The sequence below is a fragment of the Sparus aurata genome, chromosome 5 (genome assembly GCF_900880675.1).
Source record: "Sparus aurata chromosome 5, fSpaAur1.1, whole genome shotgun sequence".
In the NCBI taxonomy this organism is placed as follows: Eukaryota; Metazoa; Chordata; class Actinopteri; order Spariformes; family Sparidae; genus Sparus; species Sparus aurata.
The window spans coordinates 29,125,555-29,145,377 of record NC_044191.1 but is presented as its reverse complement, the minus strand read 5'-3'; the positions used below and the strand labels follow the sequence as shown (position 1 = coordinate 29,145,377).

The window sequence follows — 19,823 nt, the reverse complement described above, 5'->3', positions numbered from 1 at the left end:
AACTGAATGGGGTGTTGTTATGATTTCTCGCCTTTAATCATTAAAAATAGCTTCAGTAAAAAAAATTTATCATTGAAGCACTTAGGGACCCTTTTGTCCAAGAATATCGTTGAACAATTTCATTATTTTTTAACATTTTTTTATTTTAAACATTTTAACTCTTCCTGCTGGAAGCGAATGGGAGATCGCTATGGGTTTAATCCAATTATTAAAAATTCCTCAGTGAAATATAAATTAAATTTAAGAAATGATACTCCAATGGTTTTGATCAAACTTTATGGCCATTACACAGTTGATTTAAGTGTTTACTAGGTGCACTTGAGTAAAAGTCCTTGTCACTGCCTGTGTGCTTTGCCATACAATGTGTGTAGTTTACAAGGTGCACGTGAATGCACCACGATGTCCCTGTGTCTTGTGGGCGTAGGTGTATCAAACTCAGGCAGAGGATGGAAGCGGCTCACCCATGAATGACACCCAAACATGTTGGAGTCTCGGCATAACATGTTTTTTATCACACAGCTACTTATTCAGAGAGTGAGTGCTTAGTTCTGGAACCATTGGTGCGTTTTAGTTAATCATGTGTCAGGACGTCTTTTGCAGTATGTTTGTTGTGCATGTTCACATCCCAGTGACAATGGAGATATGATTTATTGTCAACACTAGTGTATACGTAATACTATTTGAGCACACTAAAAGAAACACAGTGCCAACAGGTTTCAAAGTCCCAGCTCCAGCAGAGGTGTGCGTCTGCAGCATCACCAAGAAAAGGAAAAGAGTACAAATTAGCCAAACTGAAGTGCTTGAGTTAATGATGAGCAGCGCACCCCCGAGAATCTATGATGGGTTTAGAGGGCAAGGAGGACGGGAGGGAAGAGCGCACTGGGGTGAAAAAGAGCCAGCGGGTGAGGATAAGATGAGATGAAGGAAGAAGAAACAGAGGGGAGGGTGGCGGGTGGGAGGGAGGGAAAGGAGGAAAGGAGAGATACAGGATGAGAGGATAAGAGTGCCACAGGATAGCAGGTGAGGGTGGAAAGGAAACGGTGTGTATGAATGCGCGGAGGAGGTAGAGGACAAGTGTGTGATGGAAGGATAAAGATGAGCGGGGGAGAGAGAGGAGGAGAGGGACTGTGCGAGGGAATTAGAGGGAAAGTTTGAGGGAGAGCGGAGTGATAGAGGAGAGAGCTGGAGAGGGAGAGAGAGAGAGAGACAAAGGGGGAGGGGAGTTCAGAAGTTTTAGAGTTATAAATATCAGGAGCGGAAACGGGGATAGGATTTGATAGCGCGGGGTTGAAGAGGACCACAGAACGAATTTAAAAGTCTGAAGATGCTGCAGACACTCAGTTTGCAGGAGGGGAAGAAGGGCAAGGGAAGGGGGGATCCTCCAAAATCCATTCCTCCCTGAAATATAATATGACATTTATGATGTGTACGAATCCGGAGCCTCTTACTGGCGCTTCAGGCAAAATCCTCCCAAATGTTCGGCATTAATCAAGAGAGTGAGCTTAAAGACTCAAGGTGCTTAAAAAGACTGGCTCCTTGCTTTTAAAGGCAGATTTGAGTTTGCAGTTTCCCGTATGGCTTGGTGTGTTTGCATTTTTAACGAAATGAACATTCATCCTCTTTTTTTCTGCCCTCTCTTCCCCTTTCCTTATTTGTTTCTGCCCAGTCTCTTCTCTCACTTGCTTCCCAGTTGCTATCTCTGTCTCAAATAGCATTTCTTTTTTCCTGAGCTCCCTCTCTGCTTTATTGAATTATAAACACACGTTCCATCTTTGTCACAGTGAAGCTCACGTTACTGTACACCGTGTAAAATGTTAGCTAAACTCGCTTAAGTCCTGTCGATTACCTCGCAGTGTACATTAGCACCTTGGCTTTTTAGCTGTTAAGTGCTCATAGTTGCATGGTTATGCAGCTGAAATTGCAGGTTGATATTGTTGAGTGTGCTAGTCACGACGTCAGTATTCTTATTTTTTTTTTCTTCACTTTTATTCCCTGATAATATGGCAATGAATGCATCGCAGTTCAACACCTGACCCTGCTGTTCAGAGTGCTCAGCGTAACTTTAATGTACCAACAGGAAACAGCCTTCAGGTGTATCAAGGTTTTTAACCACTCTGCCACGCAACAGCGATCTACAGCAATACAAAAAGCTATGCTTTAGAAAAGCATGTTGGCAATATGTGTTTTCCCTAATGCTGTAAAAAAAAAATCAGAAAACACAATGGCTTTTAAAGCAATGTCAAATCATTCTTAAATCAGCCCTCCATACACGGGCAGGTTTACCTGGATTAAATGTCACGGGGGGGCGTCACATTGATCGAGGAGCTGGCGAGGATGAGGGGCCAGAGAGCAGAGGGAGAGCAGAGCGGTGCTGAGGGAGATGAAAGCTCGCAGAGGGGGATGTACAAAAGGGGGGAGAGAGAGCGCAGGGTGGTCGGGAAGAATTAAGGAGCAAAACGGGAAAGAGGTGGAGATAAATGAGGAGATAAAGGGAAATGGGTAAAGGCATAAGTGGAATGGAACTATAAAGCAGAACAGCAGACCAAAGAGAATTAGGTGTGGTGTTATATTAAAAGGAGGAACAGAGGAGACGGATGGAGAAAGAAATCAGTCAGAAAAAGGTTAAAAGTGAGAGCCGTGGTGGAATGTAGGAGGAATGAGATTAAGGGAGGAAGGAAGTTTACAAAGACAGGCGGACTGCTCGACCAGTCAAAGCTGCGGAGCAACCTTCAATTTTTCTTACACAACGTGTTGATATGAAGGAGAATTTAGAGCAGCGGCAAAAATGCTGCATTCATTTTCCTACGCTGTCAAGGGTATCCACAGGTACACTGAATATACAACTCAGGCCATTTAGAAGGTACATTGCTATCACCCTAATTATCATTTACTTATACTTTGGCTCAGCTTAGATATACTCTAAAATCTGGCCCACAGCCACCGGCTCCACTGTTTTAAGATGGCAGGCCGGGGAGCAGAGCTGAGTCAGCTTTGGTTTGCAAATGAGCTGGACGCGGCCAAAACCGGCCAAGAGCCGACATGAAGGGAAACACGAAAAAGAAAAACGGCGTTGTCAATCGGCCGCCCTTTACTTTGTCAGCTGCGCACTTGGGGACCGGATCTAAACGTTCCTTAGATGAATTGGTTATTTCCAAATTATGTTCAGCTCGTTGGCTAATGAATGGAGACACAAAACAAATCCTCCACCTACTCAAAGTATGTTCATCTGTGTGGGAAGAAGAAGCAAAGCCCTGGATATTGACAGCGGGCAAGGAGGGAAACAGTCAGGCTGAGTTCTCTCTGCACACTGTCAGAGAGGGAAAGGTAATGCAGGGAGGGAGACATGGCAGAGTCAGCCTCGACCTTGGCAACAGCTCTGTGTGACAGTGTGGCAAAGGACCGGGGCGCTGCTGAACTATGACTACAAATTCTCCCCGGCTGCACGCCTCCTTGACGATGGAGCAAATTAATTTACACAACTATAATGAAAGAAGCGACGGGGAGGGGGGTTAAAATAATGGTGGGAGAATGAGAGAGGTTGTTCTCGCACAAGTCGGGGTCACCTGGGAGATTTTATACACAGGGGGATGAACACGCTCCAGGCATGCCTCCTTCATCCGGCAATACGGTATCCGCACACACACATACACCTTTAAACACATTTCAAGCATGCTCAATCACAGAAAGCTGTGCGTAAAGCCCTGTAAACAAGGTGATAAGGAATCTGACCTGTGGAGAATTGGTTTCCAGTGGCTTGCCAGTTGAAGCCCCACATGTCTGACGACATATTCGCAAAATAGACTGATTGCAAGCAAATAAATTGTTGACATGCGTTCAAATCTGAAACACGACGGACAAAGGTTGTCAAGGATGATTCAGTATGTCGGGTTTTATCTCCTATAGTATCGTTCCTGCTACAATAATGTCCCGTAAGTAAACGAGATTCTCCTGCTGACCTACTATATCATATTGACACACATACACAGATAAACAACACATTATGTTTGCTCTCCATGCCTGGAAAAATGTGCAAACATTCTGTGTGTAGGTCTTCATGATAAATATGGGATCTGTTTTCATATCTGTCCCCATCATACGCCACTGGCTTGCTCTGCTCCCCGGTTACCATTAATACTTTGTCCTCCTCCTCTCACACAGACACAGACACACACACACACACACACACACACACACACACACACACACATTAATTCTACACTGCCCTCCCAAGTGTCAAAACGCACTCCCCTTCAGCTCTCACATCGATGCTGTAAATAACAGTCTTTGTGCGTTCTCGCCTGTGTTTGTGTGTGTGTGTGTGTGTGTGTGTGTGTGTGTGTGTGTGTGTGCGCTTGTGGACATTTGACACCACAGGACGATAACCTCCCCAGTTCATCACCATCATCACTCAGCACCGCTCCCGCCACCTTGCTTTCATCATCACATTGGGACGGTTACACCGGTCCAGCCTTGCCATGAATCAGCTGTATATCACCCGTGTGTGTGTGTGGGTGTGTGCGTGTGTGTGTGTGTGTGTGTGTGTCCCTCGATAGTCATTATCCTTGTCAGCCTGTCAGTGTTGCTGTCACATTAGTGTCATCAGCTGCAACCTCAACAACAGGTGTGTGAGCCTGTGTGACAGACAGGAGGACCGGATCCCCCACAGTGGGTTTTCTTTTCAGGCATCTTCCGACCCCTGCTTAGAGTCATCTTCTGTGAAGGAGAGAGGCAGACAGATAAATGCGCAGATATGGAGAGCGAAGGGGTGGAGCAGGGGATCGTAACAAATAGAGGAGAGCTTTTGCGAATGAGCCAGCAGGCAGGTGTAGAGACGGAGTCAGGCGGAGAGGGATTTGGCAGAGCTCACGACTTGTTTTACCTCAAAAACAGTCAAACAGAGAGAACCTCGTCTTTCCTCCTTCAACGTGAAATCATTCTGAACAATCCCTCCCTCACTCGTGCTGAATGATTATCACGAGAAGGAGCTGGCTTAATTACCGGGTCTTTATAGAGTGTGGGAACATAATAACTCTGCGTTGGATGATGTGCCTTCCTAATTTGTTCATTTAATAAGGAAATTGAGCCGTGTTTTCTGTGTTCAACAATGTGCTTTTGTCTGCCTGAATGCCATTATCTGATTTTATATGGTGACTCTGATGGCTGAGCTGGATGAATCATTCCCTCTTTAAAATGTTGAGATTAAAATTATTATAGCCATTTCTCCGCCACCAGGCCAACTGGGTTGAAACCGATGAATACTATTCAAGTCGAAAGAAGAAACAAAAAAAAAGGGAGGCAGGCTGATCTGTTTTAGCCATCCATGGTCGGCCATTGTCTGAAAATATGTCCGTCTGGAACGCTTTAAAATTGATTGTCATGGATTTTGGTTGACAGGTTTTCGTGGTTCTCAGGATAAACCCTAATTGCTTTTTTACATTGGTCATTTCCATATATATATTTATAAAAAAACAACAATATATTTAATGTTTGACATAAACTTTTGGGATTTTTGTAAAAATATGCTCATTTTTATTTGATGTTACACAAAAAACAAACAAAAAACATGACGATGAACATCTTAAACATCAACCTTCAGCATTAGCAGGTTAGCATTGTCATTCTGCGCATGTAAGCATTATGCTTAATGCACTACTGTGCCTTAACAGCCTCACTGAGCTGTGGCTGTAGACTACTAAGCCCTGAGCCTTTTTCATTAATGGTTTGGTGAGAGGTGTCAGTCATCTTCATGGTAACCAGCTGCTGTTCTTGAGCCACAAACGTGATCGCCTGAACACATCGCATGACAAAGAAATGATGTGGCCATGACATTTTACTAAAATTTCAGGTGTGTAACATGAAAGGGAAATGTTTAACGTGTACCCGATTATGTCGGCTCAACCACGTTGAGTAATTGTGAACGCCTGAAGCAGGCGATGCTGAGCACAGAATCAGGATCATTCCAACAGAATAATGTTGCCTCACGTGAGCATCACACAGTAACAGAAAGCGCAGTATTTGTTGGGAAAATGCAAGTAAACACTAATCTGTGAAATAAACAACATCTGGTTGATGCATGTTGATATAAAAACAGTATGTATTCCACATGATCAAGCTGCTTTTCCTCATTCCGGCATCCTGACGCTCCCCCATCCTGGAAAAATATGATTTATATAGTATATCACTGTAAACACTAATATAGTCCTATTCATCACGCAGACTGCTGGAGTGTCTGAGTTACACCACTACATTTGGTGTCCTTTTCAAGTTGCTCTTGAGAAAATTTCATGTAGTTGTCCCCTCCAAAGGTAATATTTGATTTTTCACCTGTGCAGATTGAAATTTTCAGGTGAGTTTAAAAGGACTGGCTCATCACACCTCATATGTACCTTATGTACTTAGAGCCCCTCTGCTGCCAGCCGGACAGCGCAAAAGTACAAAAAGAACATCCTTGGGGAAATACTGCAGACTAATAAGTAAGAGTGCATGGCTCAGTGTACCATCATGAGAATAAAGCTGATACGAAGGAACCGGGAAGACCTGCTTGACCACATATTGATTCATTACCCCATCATCATCCTGTCATCATTCACGAGTCTTCTTCAACCATGTTGCTTGCCTGTTTTTGAAAGCGGTTCGGCGCCTTTTCATTGGAAATCAAAGGGGCTGTGTGCTGGATAATGTTGTGTATTTAGCAATTTAGAAATCACAAGGAGAAAGTGCTGAAGCGATTTTATGTAGATGCATCTTCCTCTGCATAATGTCTCCATCAGTCTGTGTTGGTAGGCAGATAATCAATTACTTTGACACAAAAATTAGACACTATAAATAAAGAGGTAGACAACAACTCAAAGCTGATATTTTCTAGACGTAAAATGAAAGACTGTTGAAGAAAATTCCCAGATTTATCATTTTTGTTCCTCACGGTGACAACACGCTCCCCTCCCCATTTTTTTCCTTTTACCTCCAGCATCCTTCATCCAACCCAGGAGGTGATTTGGCAGTGAGAAGACAAACAAGTTATTTATTGCCTCTCTATCAGTGTAAACACCCGAGGAAATTAATACCGAACACTTGACCATTGGCAGACATTTGATCAATACCTCTCGACCAAACAATTTGGGGGGTCTCTACTTTCGGATGCTGCGTCCGTCTCAAATTGACTGCTGCTGTTGTTGTTGATGCCGTTGTCATGGAAGGGATCATTTGGATGGACGTTGGTGGGTAAGCGCTGCTGCCCACACCAATGGATGTGTGTGTGTGTGTGTGTGTGTGTGTGTCTGTGTGTGTCTGTCTGTGTTACCCGCCCTTGGGCCGTCTGTGTAAAGCAAGATTCAGTGCTTTTTACTTCCTGTTGATTTATGTGGTGACGTTTGCCTTTGCGCTCACAATCACATTACTGGAAAGGCGGAAGAACCGGGATCCTGTGTGTTGTGTGCGTACGCGCTGGTCCGTGCACGTCACCGGGTTTGTAAATCATTTTTGAAGCGATGTTGGATAAAATAACAGCCGCCGTTCAGCCGTCCTCCTTTCCCCACTTTTCCCTCCCACACACATTCAAATATGAATCACTTTTTCCATAATACGTGCATGCGTAAACACACATTGAGAATATCTGCCCACGTGGCCACACCCGACGCACATCGGCAGAGGCACAAAAACGCACATTTCCAACGTGATTCATGTTTAAATGACAGAAACCTTTTTTTGTTCATACTTAAAAGGATGAAAGGATTTTAACAACACTCTTGGATGATGAGCCTCGATTAAAGAGTTCGTGTTTTTTTTTTTAATGCATACAGGAAGCTGATGAATCACGGCGCAGGTGCTGTCAAACAGACCGATGGAGAAGAAATAATAGGTGGTTAAGCAGTCATGAAAGAAATGAAATCATTGATAAGCCGCTGGAATAAGGCAGATATTGCTTTATTTGAATGTCCTCCCTTTAACCCAAAAAACACATTGTCGGTGGGTAAAGTTCAGTGTATAAACATACATTTTACATGTGCTAAGTTCCATGATAATGCTTTTTTTGATTCGAAAAGTGCAAAAAACATTTCAGCTGTTGTCTGACTTCCCTCTGACGCGTCAATTTAAAGCCGCCTATACAGCCCTCCTCTCATCTGCTCACACGTTCGTCCTCTAGACACCCGCAACCAACCTAATGTTGTCCTCCAGCGGTGCAGAGCCGGTTTTAAAATGTGTGCAAATCCCTCCCCAGCAGTGTCATCTCCGAGCTGATTCGGAATCCCATTCATAATTTATCTCTAATGGAATACTTAATGAGTCTTTGTGTTTCACTCTTTATCGCTCTGTCCAGGCCTGTTTGTCTCACCTCATCTATACTGCATGATTAAAAAGAACAACAGTGGGAGGGGTGTTTACAGTTGCCAAATTCTGATGGATCAAATGATTGAAAGATGCATTCTTAATGAGGCCTTTCTGGTGTTCTCAGCTGTCCTGGTTTTGAAGTTGGTGTGTAAAAAGTTGGCGTGTCGAAATGAATTGTCCTTCAGAAGTTGCGTATGATCAACAGGTCATTTGAAAAACGGGGGAGGGGAAGTACGACTCAGGGTTTTAAGATGAATGCACTCCACAAAAACACTTCTGAGTCTGTTAAATTTATCATTCGGACTTTTTAACTACAGCACAGGGCACAAGCTGCACATTTTTTAATCTAATTAGGCAGAAAAAGTGTATTTCTCAGACATATCCCTGGAAAGAGAATATCAATCTAATCACATTAGAGTGATACATACTCTTTTTCAGCTCGGTTGAATCCAAAGTACTTCACTTTGAACCACCAAGACAGCATATTTTTCTCATAATTTGAGCCTCTTTTGGAACCGGACCATAACCCTTTGCAGTGGTAGATCCAGACTCCACTCATTGAACTATACCAGACCAAAATACAGTAACGGTCTCGATGTGGTACAAAACAGCTCTCAGCCAATTTAGTGGGCCTGGTTATTAATGAAATTTGAAACCTGTCTCCTTAAAGCACACACAGAAACACATGCATGCGGGCACGCACACAAGCGCACCATACAATACGAGGCTTATTTTCTGGTCAGTGAAATACAGTTAGCAGTGCTTCACTGCGTTGGCTTACACAATTAGTAGCCCAATGGATTCAGGGGATAAACCGGGTTGAAATGAGAGGCTAAAAGAGAAGAAAGAGAGAAATAGATAACACATGGTTAATTGTGTGTAACAGACCAAAGCGGAGACCAAATCTCTACCAGCCAGTCAACGCCGCGTGTTGCCTCATTTGTCTGTCTCGGACGACGCTGCAGGTTGACATTTATTTCTTTATGACTAATTTAGCTTTGTCTTGTGGGAACTTTATCTGCCACTACAGATACTGGCACTCACCAGTCCGTTGCTTCCCCTGCTTCCCTTTGTGCAGCAACCATTTTGGCTGACTCAGTGTGCCCTTGGGCAGCGTTTGACCTTAGAATGAACATTCATGTCGACCCTCCTCCCCCCCCTTATACCCCGTCTTCCTCAAGCTGGGTCCCAGTTCAGGGACTGGATGGATGGTCAACACGAGCAAATAATAACAGAACAGAGGTCTCTCCAAATGTGGCAGGAAATTCAGCTGTCTTTTGTGTATCTGTTGCTGCCCTCCGCAACCCGCAACCCACCACAAGCCTGTCAGCTGTTCAAAGCGGATTTCTGGCGGCTGTTCTCGTGTCCAGAAAAATCAAGTGATCATCTTATATTTGCCAGGTGTTTGTGTTTGGATGGTCATTGGAAATTTGTTGTAATTATATAAGTGTTACATGGGATAAATGTTGACTGAAACGTCATTATTCGTCTTGTAACCTTTGGTATCAATAAGGATTAACGATTTCCGCTTTTCCTTACTGTCTCCTTCCTTGTCAACAGGCGCCATCTTTGACGAGGCGGCACGGAAGGACGACGAGGTGTTTCGCCTTGCCGTGGCAGATCTCAATTTGAACAATGAGATCCTGGAGACGGAGAAGATCACCATCTCTGTGGAGTTCGTCGATGGGAACAACCCCTTCCAGGCTGTGCAAGAAGGTAGGATGACAACAACACTACATTGTCTTGGTAGTTAGCGTGCGTGCCTGGGAGCAACAGGGCCTAACTGGTGCATCATTTCCCAAGTTAAATTTCTGCCGTTCCTTTTGTGATTTGGTATGAAATCATATTCAAAGGAGGGCATCGATTTGCTTCTGGGCAGGTTTCATTTTTGCAGCACGACTTTTCTGGTTCAGACTGAAATGAAAAAGACTTGTTTTTAACATTGATCCCTTCACAGTTTCTAATATTCATGATGTTTTTTTTTTTGGTTTTATGGTTCAAATCTTGTATAAGCTTAGCTCTGGGAGCTGTTAGCCATCCCTGCAGTTCCTGAACAGTTTGTTTACCAAGAAAAAAATGAAAAAGCAAACTGCTACACCAGAATTTTTTTTTAAGACATGCAACTGTGTATAATAAGGAAGACATCCAAGGGAAATCTTGATCTGAATGTCAAACTTCACTCTCAGTGGCTCTCTTTCAGTTCTGTCTTTTTTTGTTGACCCCTTCAGTGTATGAACTGAGACCAGTGAGGCACAGGAAATGAATTCATGCATCACAAACAGCATCAAAAGTTGGCACATAATCAGCCTCTGTCTTTAATGTCCCCTTGGTTTTCATGCATGGCTTGCATGTCCTCCGAGTTGACCTGCGTCACGCTGTCAGCTGAGGACGAGGCTGTGTTTTATTTAACTCCTCTTCCCTTTTGATTTGGCTTGTTCTGACCATGACAGCCAGTTTATTTCATGCAAATGCAGTTTGGACAAGAAATTGACTCTGGATTGTTGATACATGGTAGTCAAATAGTGGAGACACTAGGCTACACAACTCATTTCCATCCATGTGTACACAGATTTGGATATCCATGCCTGCCCGTCAAGAAGTTATGTAATGGGGCCACTGATTCACGACCAAAGCCAACAGGCTGGATTCTAAATCGAGCATTTAATTTGACAGAACCTCGTGTAACAAAACTTTATAGGTCAAGGCTCTAGTTCTTCTGCAGTAATCAGGTTATTTCACCAAAAGACCCTCAGGTGTATACACAGAAAATCAGTTTCATTGCACATATAATATAAACGAGGTCAGCAGTGCAAGAGCCTTTTAATACTTTAGTTGATTTGTTGTTCATTCACATAAACAGGATGGTGAATACATTAACTTGATACATTTTTAAATAAAAATGCAACTGCAAATGATGCTGTTTGGTTTTAATGTAGGTCTGCTGTCGAAGGTTATTCCAACATCTTATAAACAAAGATTTAAAAAAAAGTCTTTTCAAAGCAGCCCCATTGAAAATACTGAAACATATTTTTATCTGATTACTTCACAGCATCACAAAACAAAGGAGACGTTAAGTGTTATTGGTTGTTGCAGATTTATTAGTTGGCTTGTTCGCTCTCTACACAACTGTTGAGCTGTGTGGATCAACACTGCTGTTTGTGTGCAGGTTAAACGTGGCACCGCTGGTGTTCTGATAACATGGGAATGTTATTGAAAATAGGCAGATAGATAGGGATGAGTGTGTGGGTGGTACCGTGGCACTACAGTGATCTGGTTACATAACCGCAGGGCTGGCATAAACACACACACACACACACAGCAGCCGCAACAACAACAGCAACATGGGCAAAAAATAAATAAATACTACATACGCCGCTTCCCCCAACTCATAATCATTTGTATTAGGAGTAATAGTGTGGTATTCAGAATGAATGTTGGACACATTTATCATGGGGTCTGTTTGAGAAGAAGGCATTACACTCTTAGTGAAGTTTCAAAGACGATAACAAGTCCATTGATCGGCAGTGCAATTACTTAAGTTCTTCTCACACATTTAAACACAGCGAACAATAAATTGAAAGAACTGTCTATCTGATAGTCAGTCAGCTTCAGTAGCACACTCAGTTTTTATCTGTAAAGACTGCAAATCATACATTGAAAGGTAATAACGCAGCTAGCACGCTGGCACAAAATAGAATGGTATGATAAACTCACCTAAAATTACCCGAATATGCACGTGTGTGAGATTTTTTAAAATGATGGCCGCCTTTTTTTTGCATCATCCAGCAAATTCACTCGGAATAAAAAGGGAATTAACCAAAATACAGAGGGGAATTAGATGAGGCAGACCCAGCACTTACTTACTGGTGTGATACAGCTGCTCATTGTTCACTGGCTTTTCGTTTAATTCCTTTAAAATGATGACATTTCACACAGTGACAACTCTAACGCCAAAAAGCAACTTGCCAATCAGCATGTTGACGTTATTCTATGGATCCGTTCTTGACGACTGTGGACGAATCAAACACGTCTTGTGTTTGGCCGTGAATGATGATTCAGCGCCAGATTTAATTAACCAGACACGTACTACAGCTTTACTCTCATAACAACTAATATTTGATTTATTTAGCAAAAGTCTTATTCTCTAAAAAAAAATGTTTGCACTCTATTACTTGACACTTATCATATGCCGTTCTCAGCAATATCTTATTGACTTCAGATTAACCAAAACCAGTGGATTTAAAGAGGCACATGAAACATGAAAAATTATCCCTCCAATGATTTAATTAACTGATTATCAAATACAAAGGCCCCATTATCAACACCTGTGCACGCGCTGAAATAAACACTGACTCACCGGCGCATGTGCACAAAGACACACTACATGAATGAGTTAAGGAGAGAGGAGAGAGAATACATTTTCTTTGCATTTCACTCGAACAGGAATCAGCCTGTGCACCTTTCACAAACAATGGGGGTTGTGTTTTTTTCTCAGAGATTAGCTCAGAGGACCTCGTGTAGATGGACTGCATGTGGGTGCGTGCACCTCAAGGAGCTTTTTGAAGGGCTCCATCGTGTTGTTTGGTCGCCGGGCTGTAATCCTTTGAAGTCCAGAACCTGAGTAGTTCTATTATCTGGGCTCTGTGTGCACATACACATGCTTAATGTCTGTGTTGTCTCTTGCTTTCGTTTTTTTTTTTCCTTTTTACTGTGAGGACAGTGAGCAGCTTGCATCTCAAGTGTCTTGTTTAGAATATCGGCATTGTGTGAAATAATGACAGTGAGGCAAGAGTGATGTGACAGCGCAGCGGGCGGCAGCGTTTTGAGCGCTCGCTCTTTGACCGGGGCGCACCGAGCCCACAGCACGTTCCTGAATCCTGCAGCGTGTCTTTCTCCGTCTCTTATTTTTTTGTATCCTGTCTTACATTTTTGTCGACAGGATAATTCTGTAACTTCCCGTTTTAAACTTTGCTTTTTTGGTTCGTGGAATGCTTCTTTTTTTTTTTTTTTTTGCTGAGCGTGCACATTCTTTTCCAGCAATCTCATACATCACGTTCATAAATATAGACACAGCTACAACTCGGAGTTGCCAGGTACGCTACTGTCAAGTGCTGCTGGCTGCGATAGAAAGCTCATAAAAGGAGTCAGTTGCTTAAGAGCACACAGTGTCTGTTGGCAGCACAGGATTTATTAATGACGGATGAAATGCAACTTATTAATATTTTCTCTCTCTCTCTCTCTTGGACTTCAACCAGTTAGTTTTCAATGAAAAACTTGGCTTTGCTTCTCATTTTTTGCCTCTCCTATCCCCCTGACTGATTAAACTCCTGCAGGCCTCCAAGTCCCTCAGTCTGTTGACTCGATTGTCCAAATCTGTGGGAGGGTCAATGAATTCTTTCCTGTCCTCCTGGTGCTGAACAAAACCGCCTGACTCATTTCCCTGCCAGGCAGCCTGTCGGTCTGTCTGTTTGCCCGTCTGCTTGTGTCGTTAGATGGCTGGTGAATTAATCGCCTGTCTTCCTGTCTGCCTGTCTGCCTGTCTATCTGTGTATTTGTCTAGCTAACTGGTAACTTGGCTGGTAAATCAGTTGTCTTTGTCTCTGTCTGTCTCCCATGTGTGAGGGTTTCAGTTGCTTAGATTGGTGGCCTTTTACACAGAGACAGCAGTTGATTGGTTAAGAGATTGCTGCATCTTCTTTACTAGTAAGATAATCAAATAGTCCCTTCAAAGTCTCCTAAATTATTTCCTACTTGGTACATTGGTGTGTTGGTATTACAGCAAGTACTTATGGATTATGAAATAATTACAGATATCACAGATATTTCCTCAGCACAATCCTGCGTCTGAGACATGCATTACACTGTAGTAATCGGTTAAAGTGTAGGTGGATAAATCACAAATTTCCTGGCACTTTTATTCATTAAGAGATTTCTGTAGTTAATACTTTGAGACAACTTTGAGATATGATTAAAAGCAGCATGAACCACATGTCCTCTCTAGGAGCTTTGGTCCTTGCCTCACATCCAATTTGTCCAGACAATTGACATGTAATTACCGCCGGATATGCGAGGGTAAGAGATCATTATTGCAATCAGCACTTGAGACGTTCTGTGCTAGGTGCAGTTCAGAGGTGGTAATAGTAGCTGATCACAAAGCTTACGAAAAAGAATATCACAAGGTAATGATGCTGCAGAGAAATACTGACAGTGATTAAGTGAAATGCCGTCTCAGTTAGCAGCACAGGACATGACGTCCTCTCAGAGTGGAGGCTGGACTGCTGCAGACTGAGGATTGTTAGACTGGACTGGGTCTCAGTGATCTGCAGCGCAACACAAAGTGGGCCAGGCTTGTAAAGTGGAAGGCAAATGGCCCCTTGCCTACTTCCTGCCTCAAACTCAGCCTTCATTCTGATCTCAAGTAAGCACCTGTGCAGATTTGTGACAGCTACGTGCACAGTTATGACGCCATTGCACTGACAAATCTGCCCTCAGACCGACATACGCACACCTGGCAATATACTCAAAACACCTCCTATGATAGTTCCCGCTACGATATGTGTCACCGGGAACTCATTTTGCCGTGATGACATACCCCCACACACACAATCGCAAACCGAAAATGTGGCCAGCCGATGTGGTTGCAGCTGGAAATGACTGCGACTCTAAAGCTGTCTGCCTTAGTTTTAGATGAAACACACAAGGGGCACGTGGCACGGAGACAGAAGTGACATAACAGTGATGGAGAGGTGGAGCGTCAGAACAACAGAACTGCGACGCTGGAGTGAGAAATAAAAAAAAACACAATGCACATCACAACAACAATATCTCTAACAGTGCAGATCGTATGAGAACAATGCTGTTAGTTTTTAAAAAGACTTAACTAATTATATACTTTATCCAAATGGCTTACTGTGTTCTCTGCCCCGAGGGTAGTTTCTCTCTCTCTCTGTCTGTGTGTGTGTGTGTGCATGTGCAAAATTGTCTCAGGAGTGTGTAGAGGGGGTTGGATTAAATCAAACTCCCCCTCTCCCTCCCTCCCGCCCTCCCCTTTCTTCTTCCTGCATGGTGCTTAATTGTGGATCTGCTCCTGTCACTTATATTCACATTTCACTCCCTACACCCTAACCCCCCATCTCCATAGTAACTGAGATAGACATTACTTAGGGAACGGGTGGAGTCGTGTCTGTGTGCGTGTGCGTGTGTGTGTGTGCGTGTGCCCGTTCTTGTCTCCATCGATTAAAGCAATGAGAATCACCTAATTGGATAACATTCAATGGAAAGGTGGGCGTGTGCTGGTGTGTCGTGGGGGGGGGGGGGGCAAGGGAAGAGGAGAGCAGGGAGAGACCACAGGAGGGAGGGAACTCAATAGTTGTCTCGGCTTATTTTCCGTCTCCGTTAAGACTTGACATCACGGGGCACACAACTGCATTCGTGCGCCCCCTGCCACACACGCAGATTAAGAAAAAAATATATATATATCCCTTCACACCTTCACAAGAAGGTATGCGGAGAGAAAAGCTACGTGGTCTTGACAGAACCTGCCAGCGTCTCTGACTACCCGTTGCTTTGTTGTCTCTACATTCTTTCTCTCAAAGTGGAGTGTGGGAGTCCTCGTCAAAACGAGGATTTGTTTAATTTTAACTGTTATTCAGTGCACTTAAGAAATAATCCCGAAGACAGAATGCACATGAATGACTAATCTAAGAATAAGATTAATTCGCTCATTGATCACACAGTATACAGAGTCGACGGCTGCAACGTTTGGGACTGAAGCCAGAACCAAAATCCTTGCTGTTTAGAGGGGGAAAAACATCCTCTGTAATTTACATCCATGACGTTTACGTGTGTCAGATACTAACCTGACAATTCTTAACCCTCCACGGTGTCAACAGTCGTAGATTTAGCGGTAAAGGTCAAGGTCACCGTGACCTCACAAACATGTTTTTTTGGCCATAACTGAAGAATTCATACACTGATTATAACAACACTTCACACACATCTTTAATTGGATGAAATGATGGAGTGAGGACGTTTTATACCAGAGGGTCAAAGGTCAGCTTTACTGTTGTGTCGTAACGTTCTGCAAAAACACCTTTCTGCCCAGTATTCAACGCCAAAAGTAAGGAAGAAGAAGAGCGGATTGTGACAATATCTGACATTTGGTTGGATTCTGCATTGTTGGCCCTGACCATGACTGCCTACCTTGATGTTGGGGTGTTTGTTGACGTCTTCTGCGCTGCTGGGTTGAACATATGTGCTCTGTCAGAATCAACTTTATTATAGGGACACATACAAGGAATCTGATGTGTATTTTTGTTTCTCTCGATGAACTACACGCTATTAGACATACAGCACGAGTTTCCTACAAGCTCCCTGGTTCTGCTCAAATTGAGTCAGCTGATTGTTATTGCATCCTGTGACAAAGCTCTCTATCAGTCCTCTGTACTCTTCTGTACGAAAACTCCCATTAATCCCCATAACCCTCACCAAAAAATGCAACAGTCCATTTAAAGTCTTCACGAAATATGGATGTGAACAGCAACTTGACTGGTTTGAAGAGGAACAAAACTCTCTCTTGAATCTCTTTGGGTTTAGGTTTTGGGTTCTATAGGAGGTTCAGCACCATGGACAGCACCGAACATCACGCTGAGTCGGAGAGCTTCACCTTAGACATCAGAAAAAAATAGTTTTCAGGCAATGGATGATGAAAGACGCTATTACCTTGCCTTCCTGAAACCTTTGTTTTTATTTGCCCAGCATTTCCAAGGTCATGGCTCATTGTTAGATCAGGAGTGCTCAACTGTGCTCAGTGCTCTGGAGTGTTAGTGTTACAAAATTGAAGTAATGCCTTACAGTGATCTTGGCACTTTAACCATCTCTCGTGGTATTTGTGGTGACACTGGGCAGTCTTTGTAATTGGTGCTTTTGAAGAATATTGATTGCTGTGATACTTGTATAGAGAAAACACACATGGGATCATGTGCTGTCACGGTAGAGAACGACAACAGGCTTGCATACCGATTGAAAAACAAAGAAAATGGTGGCGTGAAGGCAATAAGATTTCATTTGAGATATTTTCTTGTGTTAAAGTGATCCAAAAGATTGCAGTGCAAAATGCCTCAGTGGCGTTGAAGATTAATTATTCGGGCTTCTAATGCAAAATGGGATGTGTATAAAAATGATAATAACATTCTCCATCTTCTTTAGTTCTTAATTAAAGTTTCCATGGATCAGAGTGACTGAAATATATATTTAGAAGATGTGTCGTCGTTTCAATTTATCTATTCTGACACAGTGGAACTCTTTGTGATTCACAGGAACGTTGCGATAGAGTGCTAAAGTCAGCACGAAGCAAATGCCCTCAGGGTGCGAGAAACACTTGACTGCGTGAGTGTGATGAGGATAACTACATCAGACTTTGTCATGTTGATGAGTGCACTGTGATAATGTAAACACATTGACAAAAAAAAAACAAAAAACGAAAACCTTTGTACCAAAAGGGCAACAACGCCTCCCTCACGCTCTCTATCCGCGTCTGCTCTGGCGGCAGGATCTTCAGTCAGCAGTGCAGAGAAATGGAGGGCTTTGGTTTTGTAATCAGGGCATTTGGAATTTTTTTCCCTCTGAATATCGCAGTGTTAGATGATCTTCCCTGTTCATGAAACATTAATGTGCCGTTTAAAAGATTTAGAGGACCCCCTCCTCCAGTCTCAGTCTGTAATCCAAACATAAACAAAAGTGTCAGCGCCAGCAGAAAAGTCAAAGCACTGGATTGGAGACAGATTAAGCACTGCATGTTATTGACATAGAATTTAATTTACTGCACGGAGGAAACGCAAGTTGTGGCATCTCAGGCTTTGATCAAACATTTGCTGGGGCTCTTTTGATTCTGACGTTACAGTTGGATATTGGATAACAACAACAGCAACAACAACAACCTAAAATGCACCCCTCTTGGATTGTATAGAGGCCTGTTAGTGTTTGGCCTTTCTTTTTTGTTATCTTCATTCACGGTTGAATGCATCTAGTTAAAGACATGACCTGCGATACCAAAGCCTTGAGCTGCAGTAAACATTTTAGCCAACAGGGGCAGATCATTTCCAAAGAAATCCATTAAAAAAATATGTATTTTATCTAATCAATACAGCAAATTGTCATGAGCATTCCACTGGCTAACTTACAAGTATTACTCATCCCCCCCGAGAAGAGAAAAAAAGTGTCTTTATAGCTTTCTAGATGCTTAACCTTCTTTATTAGCTAGCTTTCATATGGCTAATAATGGCTAAGAGTTATTGAAAATCAGTGGTTCTGCACTAGGACTCATTCAGTGTTGACATCCACTATGATTGCAGTCCAAGTAACACCTTCATTGACAATAATGCATTGCATTGACAATGTTTTTGTACTTCATGCTCAACGGGTGCAACTGAGTCTCCCACGCAAAGAGAAGAAAAAGGCTTATTTGATTAATCGTAACACTGGACTTTGATGGAAACTCCTCCAAACAAACTAAACCGTGTCCTGATATGAAAAATGCTGTGTTTATACCAACTTGAGGATCATGAGCATTTCATCAGCGTTGCTCTAATTTACTTTTGATTAACACAACGAGGATTCATCATCCTCCAAAGACATGACTCAGAGGACACATTCAAACTTGTTAACTCTGAGGAAATGAAACTGCACTGGAGTGTTTAGTGGTTCTGGGGGAATTGGGCCAATAAAAGTTGCCAGAACAAGATGGAAAAAGAGCCCCCTCCTGTTTTCCAGCACTTCGACTTAGAAATGACCTCCTCCAATATGACATGAAATTGTGATTGTTGTTTGTTAACTTTTTGGTTATGTTGTGGAAAGTATGTCAGCCAGTGTTTTTGAGTTTACTGTCAGGTGTCCAAAGCTGTTCAGTCTCAGAAAATACACTTCAAGCACATGTTATGTATGTTACATTTTTGAGCTGTTGCCTCCAGTAATTTTCCAAAGACGATAATTGGACTCTTATCGCTACAGCATTGTCATAGTCCATCCTTGTCTGCTGTGATTGAGCGCTGGTGAGTCACAACCTAAGGCCTTTTGGCCAGACTCAAACACATACATCAGTGGAAGCGACTGTGTTCATGTTCATTCCCCGAAACATCTCTAGTTTCATAACTCTAAATCAACGTGTTTTTTTCGGTTTATTCCAGCCAAACTCAGCCATGGTTAAGGTCAACGTGCCCTCCTTCCCCTCTGCCTCTCAGCCATCCTCTTTCCCCCACATTACGATGTCACATACAAAGCAGACATGCACTGACAATTAGCTGCCATGGAAACCGGGCTCAGTATCATTCAGTCATACGCCTCTTGCTCCCTTCTTGCCTCCCTCCCTCCATCTTTCTGTCTTTGTCCGTCCTCCACATCGTTGTGTCCGCATTCTCTGATGTGAATGCGCGGAACAGTCTCGTTAGCTGCCATAGAGACCAAAGACATCTCATTTTCTGAGGCCGCTTCATCACTCA

At 43.0% G+C, this 19,823-nt stretch overlaps 1 protein-coding gene across 3 annotated transcripts in view; it reads left to right on the top strand.

The window, feature by feature from the left end:
- grid2 (glutamate receptor, ionotropic, delta 2) overlaps nucleotides 1-19,823 on the top strand; it is a 494,495-nt gene that overhangs the window by 75,096 nt on the left and 399,576 nt on the right. For all 3 annotated transcript variants that reach the window (XM_030416162.1, XM_030416164.1, XM_030416165.1), the window contains exon 2: nucleotides 9,889-10,044. In XM_030416162.1, the coding sequence (XP_030272022.1) occupies nucleotides 9,889-10,044 (156 nt within the window). The remainder of the gene's footprint in view (nucleotides 1-9,888; nucleotides 10,045-19,823) is intronic.